Source organism: Oncorhynchus mykiss, chromosome 5, assembly GCF_013265735.2.
Source record: "Oncorhynchus mykiss isolate Arlee chromosome 5, USDA_OmykA_1.1, whole genome shotgun sequence".
NCBI lineage: Eukaryota > Metazoa > Chordata > Actinopteri > Salmoniformes > Salmonidae > Oncorhynchus > Oncorhynchus mykiss.
Genome location: NC_048569.1, coordinates 34,017,391 through 34,035,901, shown reverse-complemented (window position 1 = coordinate 34,035,901; position 18,511 = coordinate 34,017,391). Strand labels below are relative to the sequence as shown.

Here is an 18,511-nt window from a genome sequence, read left to right as displayed (position 1 = left end):
GGGGGTGCTGTTATGTCAGCTTGGGAGGTAATGGGGTGGGGGGGTGCTGTCATGTCAACATTGGAGGTAATGGGTTGAGGGGGGTGCTGTCCTGTCAGCATGGGAGGTAATGGGGTGGGGGGGGTGCTGTCCTGTCAACATGGGAGGTAATGGGGTGGGGGGGTGCTGTCCTGTCAACATGGGAGGTATTGGGGTGGGGGGGTGCTGTCCTGTCAACATGGGAGGTAATGGGGTGGGGGGGGGGGGTGCTGTCCTGTCAGCATGGGAGATAATGGGGTGGGGGGTGCTGTCCTGTCAGCATGGGAGGTAATGGGGTGGGGGGTTGCTGTCCTGTCAGCATGGGAGGTAATGGGGTGGGGGGTTGCTGTCCTGTCAGCATGGGAGGTAATGGGGTGGGGGGGTTGCTGTCCTGTCAGCATGGGAGGTAATGGGGTGGGGGGTGCTGTCCTGTCAACATGGGAGGTAATGGGGTGGGGGGGTGCTGTCCTGTCAGCATGGGAGGTAATGGGGTGGGGGGTGCTGTCCTGTCAACATGGGAGGTAATGGGGTGGGGGGGTGCTGTCCTGTCAGCATGGGAGGTAATGGGGTGTGGTATTGAGTGGTGGCCAATGGAGTGGTGAACTCTGGGCGGAGTCCTGGTCTTTCTGGGTGGAGACCTGGGCTCTCTTGGTGACGTACTGGTCTCTCTTGGTGAAGTACTGGTCTCTCTTGGTGGAGCACTGGTTTCTCTTGGTGGAGTACTGGTCTCTCTTGGTGGAGCACTGGTTTCTCTTGGTGGAGTACTGGTCTCTCTTGGTGGAGTACTGGTCTCTCTTGGTGGAGTACTGGTTTCTCTTGGTGGAGTACTGGTTTCCCTTGGTGGAGTACTTGTTTATCTTGGTGGAGTACTGGTTTATCTTGGTGGAGTACTGGGCTCTCTTGGTGGAGTACTGGTCTCTCTGGGTGAGGTGATGGTCTCTCCGGGTGGATTGCCGGCTTCTCCGGGTGGATTGCCGGCTTCTCCGGATGGATTGCTGGCTTCTCCGGGTGGTTTGCTGGCTTCTCCGGGTGGAGTGCTGGCTTCTCAAGTTCTCAAGGGTGGAGGCTGGACTCTCCGGGTGGAGGGCTAGACTCTCCGAGTGCTGGGTTCTCTGGGTTGAGTGCTGGGCTCTCGGGGTGAGGTGATGGCTTCTCTGAATGGAGTGCTATGGTGTTCTTATTTTCCCATAGGCTCGATGTTCCTGGTCTTTTTTCCCATATTGGCTCTGGACTTTAGTACCCTTGTAAAGACTTTTACAACCTGTTTAGGTGGACGTGGTCTTGCATGTGGTAAGGGTGGATATATTTGTGGTGTGCCAAAAATACTTTATGCCTTACTACTCATTTTCTTGAAAGCTCTGCATTTTTTTCTAAAATAATATTGAATGGCACATTGCAGGGCGGGAGAAGAGATTCAATTATAATTCTTGCAGGTATCTCTCTGTGGTCATAATGGCTACTTCTGCCATAGCTGGGGCCACAAGTCCTCTAGTGTTCTTTAGGTCATTCGTTCCAGTGTGTAATATTATCGTCTTCGCTCCTATTAAAGTGTCCTCTGAAATTATTTTGAGGGCACTCTGGATCGTGGGGCACCATATTTTTCTCAGCTTCAAGCCAGCTAGTAGTTCTCTTTCCTGTAGATGTTTGTCGTTGGAGTCAAAGAGAATGACTCCAATCCCAGGTTGTTCTTGGAGATGAGCTGAGGTGGGAGTGTTGGTTGAGCTAGCAGAGGTGCTAGGGAGGTTGTTATTTGTTGGAGAGGGATCTGAGGGAGCAGGGTTGGTGTTGGTTGTAGTGGGATCTTCTGGGGGAGACAAGTTGGTGTTGGATGGAGAGGGATCTCCTGGAGCTGGTTGGTGTGAGTGGGTAGAGCATGGTGTGAGGTGGGCTGGGGTTAATGACCCTGGGTAGCCGCTCCTTCAGGGCCTGTATGGTGTCTTCTGTTCGTCAGCTGCTTTTTTGCTTCTTAAAGCTCTCTTCTCCTCTCCTCCTTGATCTCCTCTACTTTTCTCATTGTCATTGTCTTCATTTTGCTGGTCCCCACAAGGTCAAATGCTATTTCTAGGGGGTTTAGGGTTGAGGTTAGAATTAGTGTTAGAATTAGGTTAAGGAGCTATGGATAGTTTTGGGTTAGGGTTAGGTTTTTGGGTAAAGGTTAATGTTAGGGTTAAGGTTAGGGGTTATGGAAAATAGGATTTTGAATGGGACTGAATTGCATGTCCCCACAAGGTTAGCTGTGCAAGAATGTGTGCAAGAATGTGTGCAAGACTGTTTGTGTGTGTGTGTGCGTGCGTGCGTGTGTGCGTGTGTGTGTGAAGGCTCTCTTTCCTAGGGTTCCTCTATGCATTCCCTGGTACTCCCACTTACATCACTAAATGTCCACTCCCGCTTACAGCTAAGTGACAACCATTGCTCCTAGACAAGTGGGCTCTGTGCTATGTAATAATTGTTTCTGGTAAGTCTCATTCTTGTGACACGTATAGGTCATTGAGTTTGGAGGGTTTCCATATTACCATACCACCACAGTAGAGTAGAACTGGCTCTTAAACATTCCCAAAGTCTAGTTACTGTATCTTGTCAGGATTGGGAGAGTTAATATTGCTATCAACCAGTTTACTCTTCTATTTGAAGGTAAGTGTGAATTTCTCTGTTGCTCTGAAAAGGTTAATAGCAAACAGAGACATATTTTCCATTCACTGGAATTAATAGCATAGGACAAAAATGTAATCTAATTTGATGTATTGTGGGCTTGGTTAACTCTGACCTTCCCTATTTACCATCCTACTGTATGTGACTGGAATATTATCTTGTGACCTTTGCGGATGGCGTGAATAGAGAAAACAAATGAAGAAGAGCGCTACAGCCTCCATCAAATATTCACAATTGTCCTTCTCCTTGTGTGGGACCGGTTTGAAGTTTTAATTGAGGTGGTGTGGTGTCACTCTAAATGATGTGTTTCCTCTTCCTTCATTTACATTTGACTTATTTAACAGACACTCTGATCCAGAGCGACTTACAGTTGTGAGTCCATACATTTTCATACTGATCCCCCGTGGGAATCAAACCCACAACCCTGGCGTTGCAAGCACCATGCTCTACCAACTGAGCAACACAGGACCCTTATTGGGTGTGACTCTCGCTGCATACAGATAGGAAGAGTGGGCCGGCACACTACCGCCATGTCTGAGCTGCCTATCACCAGAGTGCACTCTGTTCTGAAGGCACCCATGACCCCACAGAGACACATTTGTTCAGGGGATGGGGCAATATTTAGGAAGAAATCACATTCTTGCCCAAAACCCTAGAGACAGGCTGAATGATTAGCTGAATGATGATAATGATGACGGTGATGATGGTTAGTGCAGCGATCTGCGTATGAACTGTATGGGGAGTGAGGAGGAACAAGATGAACTAGCTCCTGAGGGGGGGGGGGGGGGGGGGGGGGGGGGGGGGATCTGTGTGTAGATGAGTGTGAATGTATGTCTGTGTGTGTCTGTATGTGTGCGCACTGGCACATGCATGAGTGTGTGTACAAGAGATATGAGAGTGTGTGCTTCCCACTCTGCTCCTCTCCTCTTGACTCACTCCTGTATTTTGGGCAAATTCTCTTGTCTGATTTCACAGTGCAGGGCCAGAGGAGGTCCAGCGTGTTCGCACGCAATGGGCTCTGTGTCTTCTGCTTTACTGCTCTCCACTCCACCCCGCATCCCAACATGGGCACTCTGAATCACTGGACTTTCATCAAGGGCTACATACGGGCCTCTGGGTTACAGGTTTCTAGTAGAACTAACATGTTTTTAAAGCTGACAACTGACGATTTTGAAGCATAATCATACAGATATCTGGGCTCTGGCACCACCCCCCCTCTCACTCTCAGTGCAATTCCCACGCTCCTGCGAGAGTGACGTTTTAATGCTGTGATCCTGTCTTGTGGAGTCAGCTCATAGACCTAAAGTGCAGTGGAAAAGTATTTGCCCCCTTTCAGATTTGTTCTACTTTTGCATATTTTTATACTGAATGTGATTTTCAACCCGAAACCTAATATTAGATCAAAGGAACCTGTATGAACAAATAACACAACAATTACATACTTATTACATTTATTACAAAACAATTTTAAGCAACACCCAATACCCCTGTGTGAAAAAGTAATTGCCCCGCAACACTCAACAACGCCAACCAAACGCTTCCTGTAGTTGTTGATCAGTCTCAGTCACTGTGGAGGAGTTTTGGCCCACTCTTCCATGCAGAACTGCTGTAACCCAGCGACATCTGTGGGTTTTCAAGCATGAACTGCTCCTTTCAAGTCCTGCCAATAATACTTGATTGTGTGTTTCGGGTCATTGTCTTGCTGCACGATCCAGCTGCGCTTCAGCTCACAGACGGATGGCCTGACATTCTCCTGTAGAATTAGAGCATAATGAATGGTTCCTTCTATTAAGTCAAGTTGTTCAGGTCCTGAGGCAGCAAAGCATCCCCAAACCATCACACTACCACCACCATGCTTGACTGTAGGTATGAGGTTCTTACTGTGGAATGCAGCGTTCGGTTTCCTGTGAGCTGAAGCATAGCTGGGTCATGCAGCAAGACAATGATCCAACACACACAATTCAGTTTACATGAAAATGGCTAAAAAGCAACACATTTAAAGTTTTGGCATGGCTTAGTCAAAGTCCGGACCCAATCTCAATTTGGATGTTGTGGCAGGACTTGAAACGAACAGTTCATGCTTGAAAACCCACAGTTCATGCTTGAAAACCCACAAATGTTGCTGAGTTACAGCAGTTATGCATGTAAGAAGTGGGACAAAACTCCTCCACAGCGACATGAGAGACTGATCAACATCTAAAGGAAGCATTTGGTTACAGTCATTGTCACAACTAGTTATTGAGTGTAAGGGGGCAATACATTTTTCACACAGGTCAATTGGGTGTTGCATAACTTTGTTAATTAAATAAATAAAATAAGTATAATAAGTGTTATTTGTTAACTCGGGATCCCTTTATCTAATAGTAGGTTTGGTTGAAGATTTGATAACATTCAGTATCAGAAATATACCAAAATAGAGAAAATCAGAAAGCGGTCAAATACTTTTTCACAGAGCTGTACATATTAAATGACATGTTTGGACATTGACCAGGGAGCTACAGCAAGCCTGGCTGCTCTGGGTTGGCTTGGCAACACTGACCATCACCTGATAAAGGGTCATCTCAGGCTCCTACTGATATCATCATCATTTCTAATGCCCTTGGATTAGATCTACTCTTAAATGGAAGTTTCAAAATGACAGATTTTGAAATACTGTAGATCCAACGGGACTGGTACAGTCACATTTTCACATCAGTGCAGTCAGTTTTTGAGAGCTGCATCTCTGCTGAGGAAAAAGTCAACTACAGTGAGGGAAAAAAGTATTTGATCCCCTGCTGATTTTGTACGTTTGCCCGCTGACAAAGAAATGATCAGTCTATAATTTTAATGGTAGGTTTATTTGAACAGTGAGAGACAGAATAACAAACAAAAAAATCAAGAAAAACGCATGTCAAAAATGTTATAAATTGATTTACATTTTAATGAGAGAAATAAGTATTTGACCCCTCTGCAAAACATGACTTAGTACTTGGTGGCAAAACCCTTGTTGGCAATCACATGGGTCAGACGTTTCTTGTAGTTGGCCACCAGGTTTGCACACATCTCAGGAGGGATTTTGTCCCACTCCTCTTTGCAGATCTTCTCCAAGTCATTGAGGTTTCGAAGCTGACGTTTGGCAACTTGAACCTTCAGCTCCCTCCACAGATTTTCTATGGGATTAAGGTCTGGATACTAGCTAGGCCACTCCAGGACCTTAATGTGCTTCTTCTTGAGCCACTCCTTTGTTGCCTTGGCCGTGTGTTTTGGGTCATTGTCATGCTGGAATACCCATCCACGATCCATTTTCAATGCCCTGGCTGAGGGAAGGAGGTCCTGTCCCCTTAGCAGAAAAACACCCCCAAAGCATAATGTTTCCACCTCCATGTTTGACGGTGGGGATGGTGGTCTTGGGGTCATAGGCAGCATTCCTCCTCTTCCAAACACGGCGAGTTGAGTTGATGCCAAAGAGCTCCATTTTGGTCTCATCTGACCACAACACTTTCACCCAGTTGTCCTCTGAATCATTCAGATGTTCATTGGCAAACTTCAGACGGGCATGTATATGTGCTTTCTTGAGCAGGGGGACCTTGCGGCAGCTGCAGGATTTCTGGATTTCAGGGAGATTGACAGTTATTTTGTGTTTCTTCCGTTTGCGAATAATCGCACCAACTGTTGTCACCTTCTCACCAAGCTGCTTGGCGATGGTCTTATAGCCCATTCCAGCCTTGTGTAGGTCTACAATCTTGTCTCTGACATCCTTGGAGAGCTCTTTGATCTTGGCCATGGTGGAGAGTTTGGAATCTGATTGATAGATTGCTTCTGTGGACAGGTGTATTTTAACAGGTAACAAACTGAGATTAGGAGCACTCCCTTTAAGAGTGTGCTCCTAATCTCAGCTCGTTACCTGTATAAAAGACAACTGGGAGCCAGAAATCTTTCTGATTGAGAGGAGGTTAAATACTTATTTCCCTCATTAACATTTTTGACGTGCATTTTCTGGATTTTTTTGTTGTTATTCAGTCTCTCACTGTTCAAATAAACCTACCATTAAAATTCTTTGTCAGTGGGCAAACATACAAAATCAGCACGGGATCAAATACTTTTTCCCTCACTGTATATGGGGAATTTCAACTCTCTCTCTGCAGACTGCAGGGTGTGCAGACCAAATTCAATGGAAGGTCATTCTGGTTTCCACCACCAGGCTGGCGATGCAATTACTGACAAATGTGTGTGTGCAACTGTAGAAAAGTGGATTACCCAGAGACATATGACTAGGGCCAGCACATTTGTAAGCTGATGGATAAATAAACAGATTTACTTGGGACGGAAATATCTTGCTTCCCTTTCTTCCCTGATTTAATCAGAAAGTTTTAGGGCGATGAGGCCCTTTCTTTCTCATGAAGTTAGAGAGGTTGCTGCCATGGGCTTCCATTTTATTAGCTCTGACTATATCAGATCTCAGAGGCTGTCCAAACATTGAGCAAGTACGTATCTGGGAGGGCTGTTTCAAGGCAATGTTACATTACTCTTTTGAGATTCTCTGTGTAGGGAGATGCCAACTTTCTCTATGTAGAGCAAACCTGAATTCTCCTTCAAGCTCTTTAATAGGTCATCTTTTCACTGCTTTTCCCAACAATACCTAACATGAACAGACAGATACAGTATTTGGTATTTGGTTGGATATTAGGATCCCCCTTACCTGCTGCAAAAGCAGAAGCTACTCAGAAGCTACTTCCTGGGGTCCACACAAAACATGAAACATGACATAATACAGAACATTAATAGACAAGAACAGCTCAAGGACAGAAGTAAAAAAAAAATTAAATGTAAAAAGCACACGTAGCTTACATATCAATACATACACACAAACTATCTTGGTCAAAGAGGGGAGAGGCGTAGTGCTGTGAGGTGTTGATCTTTTTTTTTTTTTTTTTTTTTAAGTTTTTACCCCTTTTTCGTGATATCCAATTGGTAGTTACAATCTTGTCCCATCGCTGCAACTCCCATACGGACTTGGGAGAGAGTCTAGGTTGAGAGCCATGCATCCTCCGAAACACGACCCTGCCAAGCCGTACTGCTCACTTAACCTGGAAGCAAGCCGCACCAATGTGTCGGAGGAAACATAGTACAACTGGCGACTGAAGTCAGCCTGCATGCGCCCGGCCCTCCACAAGGAGTCGCTAGAGCACGATGGGACAAGGACAGGGCTGGGCCAAACCCTCCCCTAACCCAGACGACGCTATGCCTATTGTGCGCTGCCTCATGGGTCTCCCAGTCGCCGCTGGCTGCGACACAGCCTGGGATCAAACCCGGGTCTGTAATGACGCCTTAGACTGCTGCGCCACTCGGAAGGCCCCACTTTATCTGTTTTTCTAAACCAGGTTTGCTGTTTATTTGAGCAATATGAGATGGAATAGAGCTCCATGCAAAATTGGCTCCACATAATACTGTACACTTTCTTGAATTTGTTCTTGATTTGTCGACCGTGAAAAGACCCCTGGTGACATGTCTAGTGGGGTAAGTGAATGTGTCAGAGCTGTGTGTAAGTTGACTATGCATAAAATGTATGCGATTTTCAGTGTTTCAATGTTTCCAATAAAAAGAAGAAGTGATGCAGTCAGTCTATCCTCAACTCTTAGCCAAGAGAGACTGGCATGCATAGTACTAATATTAGCCCTCTGATTACAATAAAGAGCAAGACGTGCTGCTCTGTTCTGGGCCAGCTGCAGCTTAACTAGGTCTTTCTTTGCAGCATACTGTACGACCACACGACTGGACAATAATCAAGATAAGACCAAACTAGATCCTGCAGAACTTGCCTTTTTGGACTGTGGTGTGGAACAGACCTCTCTCCAGCTTTACAATGACTGAATCTATATGTTTTGACTATGGACATTTTACAATTTAAGGTAACACCAAGTAATTTAGTCTCCTCAACTTGTTCAACAGCAAGATTATTCATTACCAGATTCAGATGAGGTCTAGAACTTTGGAAATTATTTGTCCCGAAACAGATATGTTCAGGACTAGTTTATTACTGGCCACTCATTCCAAAACAGAATGCAACTCTAAGTTAATGGTTTCATTGACTTCATTAGCTGTGGTTGCTGATGCGTATATGTTTGAATCATCAGCATACATGGACACACATGCTTTGTTTAATGCCAGCGGCAGGTCATTGGTAAAAATAGAAAAGAGTAGAGGGCTTTGAGAGTTGCCCTGCAGTACACCACACTTTACATGTTTGACAATAGAGAAGCTTCCATTATAGAAAATCAAGTCAATAGTGATGATATGAATGGGAAGCCATGGCCAGACAAGGTGACATTGCCCAGGCTTGAAGGAGGACTAGTTGGATAAAGAGCAACATATGGAGAGAGCACCACCTGCATGCCACTCCTACTGTTATCAGCAGGGGAGCTCTCCTACCAATAAAGGACTAACCTCATACCCACCTCCACATTCTGTATTAGATTGGCTCCTTCACCCTGACATGATGTTGTACACGTGACATAAACATCCATCCCACACAGGCAGTGTAGTCTCAGGGATATGGTCTATGGATCTTGTGGGGGAGCAGGGGATATGTCTCAGCACTACCTTTACAAAAACATTTCATTCGAAAAATGTCAAATAAAATTGAAAATTGCAGAAAATGTATTTAATTGCATTTTCATCAAATATCTCTCACAGAAAACTTTTTTTTGGCATCCATTCATGAAATGTTTTTCCTTGCAATATTATATTTTTCTCTCAATACTTTTGGGTTTATGTTTTGCTTTCAATATCAATATTTTTGTTTGCAATACTAAGAACAATTTTCTCCTATACTTCAGAAGTTTTGCTTAATGGTACAAAATAAAGAAACCCACTCACTGGAGGATTGCACCATATAATAACATTAAAGGTGTTTAAAGTGGCGATCTTTAATTGAAACAAAGTGTTTATTTAAAGCTCAACATGTGAAAACAGCTATTTCACATCTGAAAATGCGATTTCATGTGTTTTTTGTCGTAAGGGTATACTTTACTCAATGTAGAATTCCCTAAATGCTCATCAATTAGGCCTAGTCAGTGATAGAATGTCCCCAGATCCTCTGTGATGTCAACTGTAACACTCTTTGGTTCTAACTTTACAGTACATTGAGTTGTCAGCCTTGAATCTGACTCCCCACCAAGGAGTGATAGAAATATACTGTTATTGTCTTGATGTAAAGCCTTTCTGACAACATTTGCTTCTCAATCTGAAGATTGTCATTCAGACAAAAATAGTCCCTTGACAACTGCACCCATTTCATGCTTTGTCAACTCCAGGAAGGACTAACGCACAGCAAAGAGCAGAGCACTGCTGGGAGTTGACATTACAGAGCCGCAGGCCGGAAGCAGTGCTAAGGTTGTAAAGATGAACCTGACACCGTAATTAAGGAGACCCTGCCTCAGGTAAACAGATGTACACATACAAACTCAATTTAAGGACCAGGCCATTTCAGATGGGCTCACACTACCATCCACCATCTTCATTCCTCTTACATGTACCTTGACATGAACGCATTTGCCATGATACTATTAACTTGGAAATAGTTCATTCAGCAAGGTATCGAATATGACCTTTACTGAGACTTTTACTCCAACAGACAATCACAAGAGTCCCTTAACATGAACTAAACCTTCAATGTTCTGTCAGTTGCAGCCTAATGTAGTCTTATGTATCTTTCACTACAATACAAAGAACCACACGCTTGATTTGGTTTTACACTAGTATAGATAAATACAGTACATAAATACACTGTACAAAAATATAAACGCACCATGTAAAGTGTTGGTCCCATGTTTCATGAGCTGAAATAAAAGAATCCCAGACATTTTCTATACGCAAAAAAAGCTTACATCTCTCAACTTTTGTGCACAAATGTGTTTGCATCCCTGTTAGTGAGCATTTCTCCTTAGCCAAGATAATCCATCCACCTGACAGGTGTGGCATATCAAGAAGCTGATTAAACAGTGTGATCATTACACAGGTGCACTTTGTGCTGGGGACAATAAAAGGCCACTTAAAATGTGCAGTTTTGTCACACAACACGATGCCACAGATGTCTCAAGTTTTAAAGAGAGCGTGTAATTAAGGTGCTGACTGCAGGAAAATCTACCAGAGCCTTTGGCAAAGAATTTAATATTAATTTCTCTAACATAAGCTGCCTCCAATGTAGTTTCAGATGATTTTGTAGTACATCCAACCAACCTCACAACCGCAGACCACAAGTGGTGCAGCGGTCTAAGGCACTGCATTTCAGTGCAAGAGGCGTCACTACAGTCCCTGGTTCAAATCCAGACTGAATAGGGCGGCACACAGTTGGCACAGCGTTGTCCGGATTTGGCTGGGATAGTAAGTCATTGTAAATAAGAACTGACTTGCCTATTTAAATAAATAAAACATTTAAAACTTGCCAGTGCTTAATCTCCACATCCGGCTTCTTCACCTGCGGTATCATTGGTGGGGGGGTGATAAGGAGTATTTCTGTCTGTAATGAAGCCCTTTTTGGGGGAAAACTAATTCTGATTGACTAGGCCTGGCTCCCCAGTGGTAGGGCCTGGCTGCCTAGTGGGTGGGCCTAAGCACTGAAAGGCCCACCCATGGCTACACCCCTGCCCAGTCATGTGAAATCCATAGATTAGGGCCTAATTCATGTATTTCATTTGACTGATTTCCTTATATGAACTGTAGCTCAGTAAAATCTTTGAAAATGTTGCATGTTGCTTTAATATTTTTGTTCAATATAGTTAAACCTACTCATCCACTGGCATATCGCTCTCTCATTTCAGTCACACACTCATCTTAAATTGACCGTACATCAATATCATGGGCCAATTAACAACACTATGAGCGTGAGATTACTCCTTGCTTGAGTGTGTCCTACTCCATTACATGCAGGATCTCCTGATGAATCAATTACGTGGACTGGGGCCGTAGATGATAATGAAAAGCATATCTAATCCTCTAAAGGTCCGTGAAGCACCGTGGCTTCATTAATTCAATAAGATACAGCAGCACTTTGCACCTGGAGGTGAGACAAAGAGCAGGTTCACACCGGAGTAGGAAGCTGGGGCCAAGGCCCAACCTCCGTGGAATGACTAGGGGTCACCAAAGGCTCCGGGCAGGTCAGAGAAGGTGTTATGACCACGTATCAGAGAGAGGTTGGGTTATAGGGCGTGGGGTCAAAAGATAAAGGGCAAACTAAAAGGGATGTAATCAAAGCAGAGGACCTTTCCACTAGGACCTGCTGATACCCTTTGTGCTACCTACAACACAACTGTAGGTAAGGCATCACAGGACCACCACAATGATGCATTACAATCAAATGCCTCATTCTACGTGCCTTATCCAACAACCTTTTGAGATTGCTTTGTCATTGCTCTGACTAAGGTCGTTGGATGGAAACTTTGCATTGGGTGCTTATGGAAGATCCTTCCTAAACCAAGCTACACTGTATGACATGCAGCCCAGCACCTGTGTGTTTACTATTCTCTCTATGTCTGGAAACAGAGCTGCCTTTTCCAGTAAGGCCCCAGTGTTGGGTTGGGCTGGAGGCTAAGCTGAGCCTTAATCCAGTATTAGCCTGCCTAGCCCTCACTCCTCTATGCTTCTGCACGTTTTCCTTCAGTAATCTATTCAGCAGGCAGTAGTGGTGGCACTCTGTTATCCCCCCCCCTCCATTCCTCCTCACTTTCTCTGGGTGATGAATGACACCTATCTCAGCGCAGCACCTAATTATTCTCCATTAATCAGAGGAATGGGAGCTGTCGCGTAACACAGCCTCCACCCTACCACCCCACCCCAGGCCAGCCTCCCTGCCTCTGCCGCTCCTTTGACCTGAGCTGGCTTTCACACCCACCCACTCATCACCCAAGCCATGCAGCCAGCCAGCCATAGAGTCACTGAGCCAACGTGGCAGGCAGGAAGCCAATGTTCTACTGGTGTCACCATGGCAACGGACAGAGTGACGGAGGGCAGGGAGTTTGTGTAAACAGGAGGACGGAGGAAGGTGGCAGTATGAACGGTTACGGCTGTGCTGCTGCTGCTACTTCCGAATGCCATTTGTGTGTGTGTGTGTGTGTGTGTGTGTGTGTGTGTGTGTGTGTGTGTGTGTGTGTGTGATGAGGGGTGCAGCAGGGGGGCTGGCTACATACTCTGCTAGCTCCTCAAGACTCCGGTACACGTCATCCTCATTTAGAGCAGTGTCCTCTGAAGGAAAGGGCCTAAAACACACACACGGAGGGAGAAAGAGAGACAGAATTAGCCACAGTAAGATATGGTAACAGCGGGGATGAGTGTCTATCAGTCAAGTTGTCAATCTCACGCCATCATCATCATCTATAATACAACAGTCTCATTTATTCATGAGCTCCACTGTTCCCCCATAGACACAAATCAGCCATCAACATAGAACACACAAAGTCAAACAGTCTGTGCAAGGCTGACTGGCATACTGTAGCTTAGTATCCCACAAAGGCTATTTCTCAAATTACACAATTTCCTGTTTTAACCCCTGTATGGGAAATAAGGTGTAATTTGAGATTTACTTAAACCATAAAGTTTGACTCAAATCCATAAGATTGAGCCCTTTTCCAATTCCTTTCTCTCTAATTGAGTAGAGCCCTCCAGGGAATGCTAGAATGTTCAAATGGATGACTAATCAATTAGCCACTTAAATAGTTGGATTTCTCAATCTTTTTCTCCTGGAATTTCATCAAGATGCTTCATCTGGAACTTTAACAGAGGCTAAAGGTGAAAAAGCATATTGGGTGAATTAAGCGATGGTGAGATATTAAGAGTACCAGATTGTATACAAGCTGCATTTCAGAACATGCTACCTCGTTCAGTTGTGTGCTGCGTGTGCATTGAGAAAAAAATGTATTCATTTCATATGGATGATAGACACAATGCTAAATGTCCGAATGCTAACATGCCATGAACCATTTCTCTGAATATGTCTAGTAAATCTATTGGGGCAGTCAGGACCACAAGTATCTATGTGCTACCATGCGTGGGTAATGTAGTCTTTACTGTGGTGTGATAATGTGTCCTCCACATGCAACACATTTCTTATCACGTTTGTTTCAAGTTTACAAATGCCTCAACAAGTGGTATTTGTCATTTCTGCCTCCGCCATGCACGGATGTTCTTCTGTTTTGGATGACTAGGTCTATGATGATTGCCGGCATCGTGCCATTTTTAAGCCGGGAAACTATTTAAGTAGTTGCGGAGCAATCAAATACAGTGCAATGGATTTATCTGTAGTGTATGGGACACTGGAGTATTGACCTTGGATCACCATGGATAATGTGACTTCAAAACATGTGAAGCCCTGTCCTACAGCCATTAATACCACACACACACACACACACACGCACACGCACACGCACACGCACACACACACACACACACACACACACACACTAACACTAACACTAAGAAAAACATTTGAAAAACACAAAATAGACAGACACTTTTATCTTTGCCTGCAAAAGGGGTTTTCGAGAATCTGAATCGTGCAGGTAAATGGAGCCAGTAGATAGCGATGTTTCAAATAGGCCTAGCTTGTGCGTCACTATCACTAGCTATCAGTAGCTAACAGGGAAGAAATCCAAGGGCAAGCGTGGCGCATGAGTGTGAACCATAGGCATGAACAATGGTGGCAGTAAACCAGCAGTGGTCAGTCGCGAAAGGCAAAGCCCCGTATGGGATTCATTTGAGTGGAAAGGACAAAAGTACATGTACTGTAGAGTCAGAAGATGGCAGCCTGTGGGAACAGAGATACAAGGGAAAACCCAAACCAAGTTCATCACCAAGAGCACCCCCAAATAATTACAAGAGAAAGACAAGGTGAGACATCTATTATTTGATTTTTGGAACTCGGGTCAGGATTCGACACCTGGTATCATATGAATACACATAATGTGGAAAATGTGTAGAATTACAGGACATTTCCTTTAAACGGTTAAATTGTATTTCTGCCAACAAGAAGGGTGAACAGTTTGAACAGTTTGGGGTCGCAAGGTGGGGGTTTGTTATAAATGACAATATCCATCCGGACCTTTGCCACCTAGGAAAGGTGTGGCAGGACCATCTCAAAGAGTACTGGTGTACCCCTGCTATAGACCTACAACACATACAGTACATGGCTTCTAGGCTACTTTCTGTCCCTAACAATGAAACCAAAACTGAAATAAATAGAAATAAAAATGAAATAGAAATGTTTTTATCAAACAGAAACTAAATAAAAACTAGTGAGTCAAGTCGGAAAACTAAACTGAATTTCAAATAAAATGTTCAAGCGAATCGTAATAAACACTAATAGAAAATCACAAAACTATAATAACCTTGGCACACACACAGACTCACACGTGCACCCGAACGCGCACGCACACTCATCCATGTCCATATACAATATCAACCCCCCTAATTCACAGGCCACACAAAGGTTCTGCATCACTCATAGAAACGTGGAGTGAGAAAAAGAGAACGGGAGATTGTGAAAGAAAGTGTGTGCGTGCGTATGTGTGTGTGTGTGTATGGTAGGAACACCATTCCTTCCTGTACTGTATGTGCTGCTGACACCCACTCCTCACAGAGCAGGCTGCTAGCCCCTATAAAGGAAACGTACAGACCCCCATCTCACAGCTGATTACATCAACACTAATCTCGCCCACCAGCTGGCTCTCTCTGTTGATGCGGCAGCAATTGGAGCCTGGGGACGAGGTTACATCAACACAGGGGCACCAGAGGTAAAAAATAAAAAAAGAGACGGAGAGGAGGGGGGTAAAGTGGGTGGGATCAGGAGAGAGAGAGAGAGCGAGAGAGAGACAGACAGGGAGAGAGAGTGTATAAGTACCTAGGGCTCAGTCTGAAGTGGGTGGGTTCAGGAGAGAGAGAGACAGAGAGAGAGAGAGTGTATAAGTACCTAGGGCTCAGTCTGAAGTGGGTGGGTTCAGGAGAGAGAGAGACAGACAGAGAGAGAGAGAGAGTGTATAAGTACCTAGGGCTCAGTCTGAAGTGGGTGGGTTCAGGAGAGAGAGAGACAGACAGAGAGAGAGAGAGAGTTTATAAGTACCTAGGGCTCAGTCTGAAGTGGGTGGGTTCAGGAGAGAGAGAGACAGACAGAGAGAGAGAGAGTTTATAAGTACCTAGGGCTCAGTCTGAAGTGGGTGGGTTCAGGAGAGAGACAGACAGACAGAGAGAGAGAGAGAGAGTGTGTAAGTACCTAGGGCTCAGTCTGAAGTGGGTGGGTTCAGGAGAGCGAGAGCGAGAGAGAGACAGACAGAGAGAGAGAGATAGTGTGTAAGTACCTAGGGCTCAGTCTGAAGTGGGTGGGTTCAGGAGAGCGAGAGCGAGAGAGAGAGAGACAGACAGAGAGAGAGAGAGAGTGTATAAGTACCTAGGGCTCAGTCTGAAGTGGGTGGGAGATAATCAGGTGGATAGTGCACTGACTGAACCCTGACAGTCACAGCTGCATCTCCTATTACCGCATGTTCACCTAGAGACATCCACTGTGCATTCTGTTAATTCAGTTATTTAGTTGTGGTGATAGCAGCATTAGTACAGGCACTAAGTAAACACTGTTGGCCATTTTCAATTATCCTGGAATATGACACTTTTCAACTAATTGTTTATATTAAATCTGGCCTCTTGTGTCACGCCTCTTATCTAACTGAATTTGTGCTTTTCAGTTAACCAGTTCATTCTGTCACTTGGACTCACATCTATGGAACCCCGAAGGGAGTTTAACAGAATCAGTCAATTCAATTACCAGATGGCCAATCAAACCATATCCCCAGGTTTTCATCTAAAATAAACAACACCACTGGCTGCTCATTGATGCTGTCATGATTCCCCAGGCTGGTGACTCCAAGACCTTCCAGGTGGCACAAAATCATGTCTCCTGTATCTATGTTTAGCTGAATACAATGTATTCAATGCATTGTTTACAAAACAATCACTCGGGACATGTTTTGTGTGGTCACTATGAGGGACTAACTTGTCACACTAACATCAGGATAAGGAACACAATGCATCACAGAGCTCGGCTGGCTGTCCTGGAAAAGGTCACCTGGCAGCCCTCGCTCTCCTTTTTTCTTTCCAATCAGTTCTTTCTGTTGTGCTCCCTTTCTCCCTCCTTTCTCAACCTCGCTCTCTCTCTTCCTCAACCGCTCTCTCTCAACTGCTGTCCCTGTCTTTCTCAACCTCTCTCTCAACCTCTCTTTCTCAACATCGCTCTCTCTCTCCCTCCTCATCAACCTCTCTTTCTCAACATCGCTCTCTCTCTCCCTCCTCCTCAACCTCTCTTTCTCAACATCGCTCTCCCTCCTCCTCAACCTCTCTTTCTCAACATCGCTCTCTCTCTCCCTCTTCCTCAACCTCTCTTTCTCAACATCGCTCTCCCTCCTCCTCAACCTCTCTTTCTCAACATCGCTCTCTCTCTCTCCCTCCTCCTCAACCTCTCTTTCTCAACATCGCTCTCTCTCTCCCCCCTCCTCAACCTCTCTTTCTCAACATCGCTCTCCCTCCTCCTCAACCTCTCTTTCTCAACATCGCTCTCTCTCTCTCCCTCCTCCTCAACCTCTCTTTCTCAACATCGCTCTCCCTCCTCCTCAACCTCTCTTTCTCAACATCGCTCTCTCTCTCTCCCTCCTCCTCAACCTCTCTTTCTCAACATTGCTCTCTCTCACTCCCTCCTCCTCAACCTCTCTTTCTCAACATCGCTCTCTCTCTCTCCCTCCCTCTCCCTGTTTCAGTGTTCAGATATAATCAGGCAGTAGAGGTTATGACTGTTTATTTCCAGACTACCAATGGATGACTCTGAACTAATTCCAGTCTGCAGCACCCATTGACTCCCTTCTCCTGTCAACTGACCAAGACCGCGATTAGGTTAAAGTGCTTTTTCAATGCGCACACAGCCAAACTGTTGGGTAAAGGTAATCAATGGCACACGTGTTGAGGACAGAGCAGCTGTTGAACCACTATCAGCAAATAACTATGAGGAAGTAACTACACAGTTGTTAGGTGTGACTACAGTCGCAGTAGGCAGTGCAGTAACTTCTAGCAGGACCGAATGGCCCAAAGCAGAGAAACAGTTCAGTGTAGTTGAGGCAGTACGTTCTATCAGGCCTCATCTTGTGGTAGTTCACCCAGCAACCCTGATAAACGTCCATCTGACTTTCCCTTCATTTAGCTTTGCATGACTCATTCATATTTACTGTGTGTAACGTATGCATGATTATGTGTGTTATGTGAGTAATCTGTGAATTAGTATAAGAATTTGCAATCTACATGTATAGAGTTGAGGGTGTATACATGTATACTGTGTGTATTGTGTGACGTGTAATGTATATGAGTGGCTAACGTGTCTTTTGTCACACACTGTCCTGAGTGGGCATTAGCATGCCTAATGCCCCAGCCTGGGATGAAGGAGAGAGGGATGAGTGGAAGAGAGAGAGCATCCTGACACTTCCCCCCTGCAGTCTCTCTCCTGCTGTGTTGCAGCCTCTGTGTCTGTTGCCCTCTTTCTCACTGTGGAGCTCTGATCTCACGCACACTACAGCACTCTGACACACTGAGGGAACACAGTCACACGCACACAGTCACACGCACACACACACACACACACACACACACACACACACACACACACACACACACACACACAAACACAAACACACAAACACAGGGGTGAATTAGGACACTTAAGGAGAAGTGTGTCAGCCTACTGTAAACTAAGAGGTGGTTTTGGATTAGCTGAGGATAGTTATCACGAGGAGAAGGAGGGAGGGAGATTGATTTGACTATTTAACTATCAGGAGAGAGAACAGGG

The 18,511-nt window shown here is 45.0% G+C and overlaps 1 protein-coding gene and 1 non-coding gene across 15 annotated transcripts in view; both read right to left on the bottom strand.

Moving 5' to 3' along the window:
* LOC110523649 (guanine nucleotide exchange factor VAV2) overlaps nucleotides 1-18,511 on the bottom strand; it is a 242,212-nt gene that overhangs the window by 53,083 nt on the left and 170,618 nt on the right. For all 14 annotated transcript variants that reach the window (XM_036977317.1, XM_036977309.1, XM_036977311.1 and 11 more), the window contains exon 4: nucleotides 12,831-12,899. In XM_036977317.1, coding sequence (XP_036833212.1) covers nucleotides 12,831-12,899 — 69 coding nt within the window. The remainder of the gene's footprint in view (nucleotides 1-12,830; nucleotides 12,900-18,511) is intronic.
* On the bottom strand, nucleotides 3,062-3,137 carry trnaa-ugc. The gene has a single exon. It is a non-coding gene; the product is annotated as a tRNA-Ala (tRNA).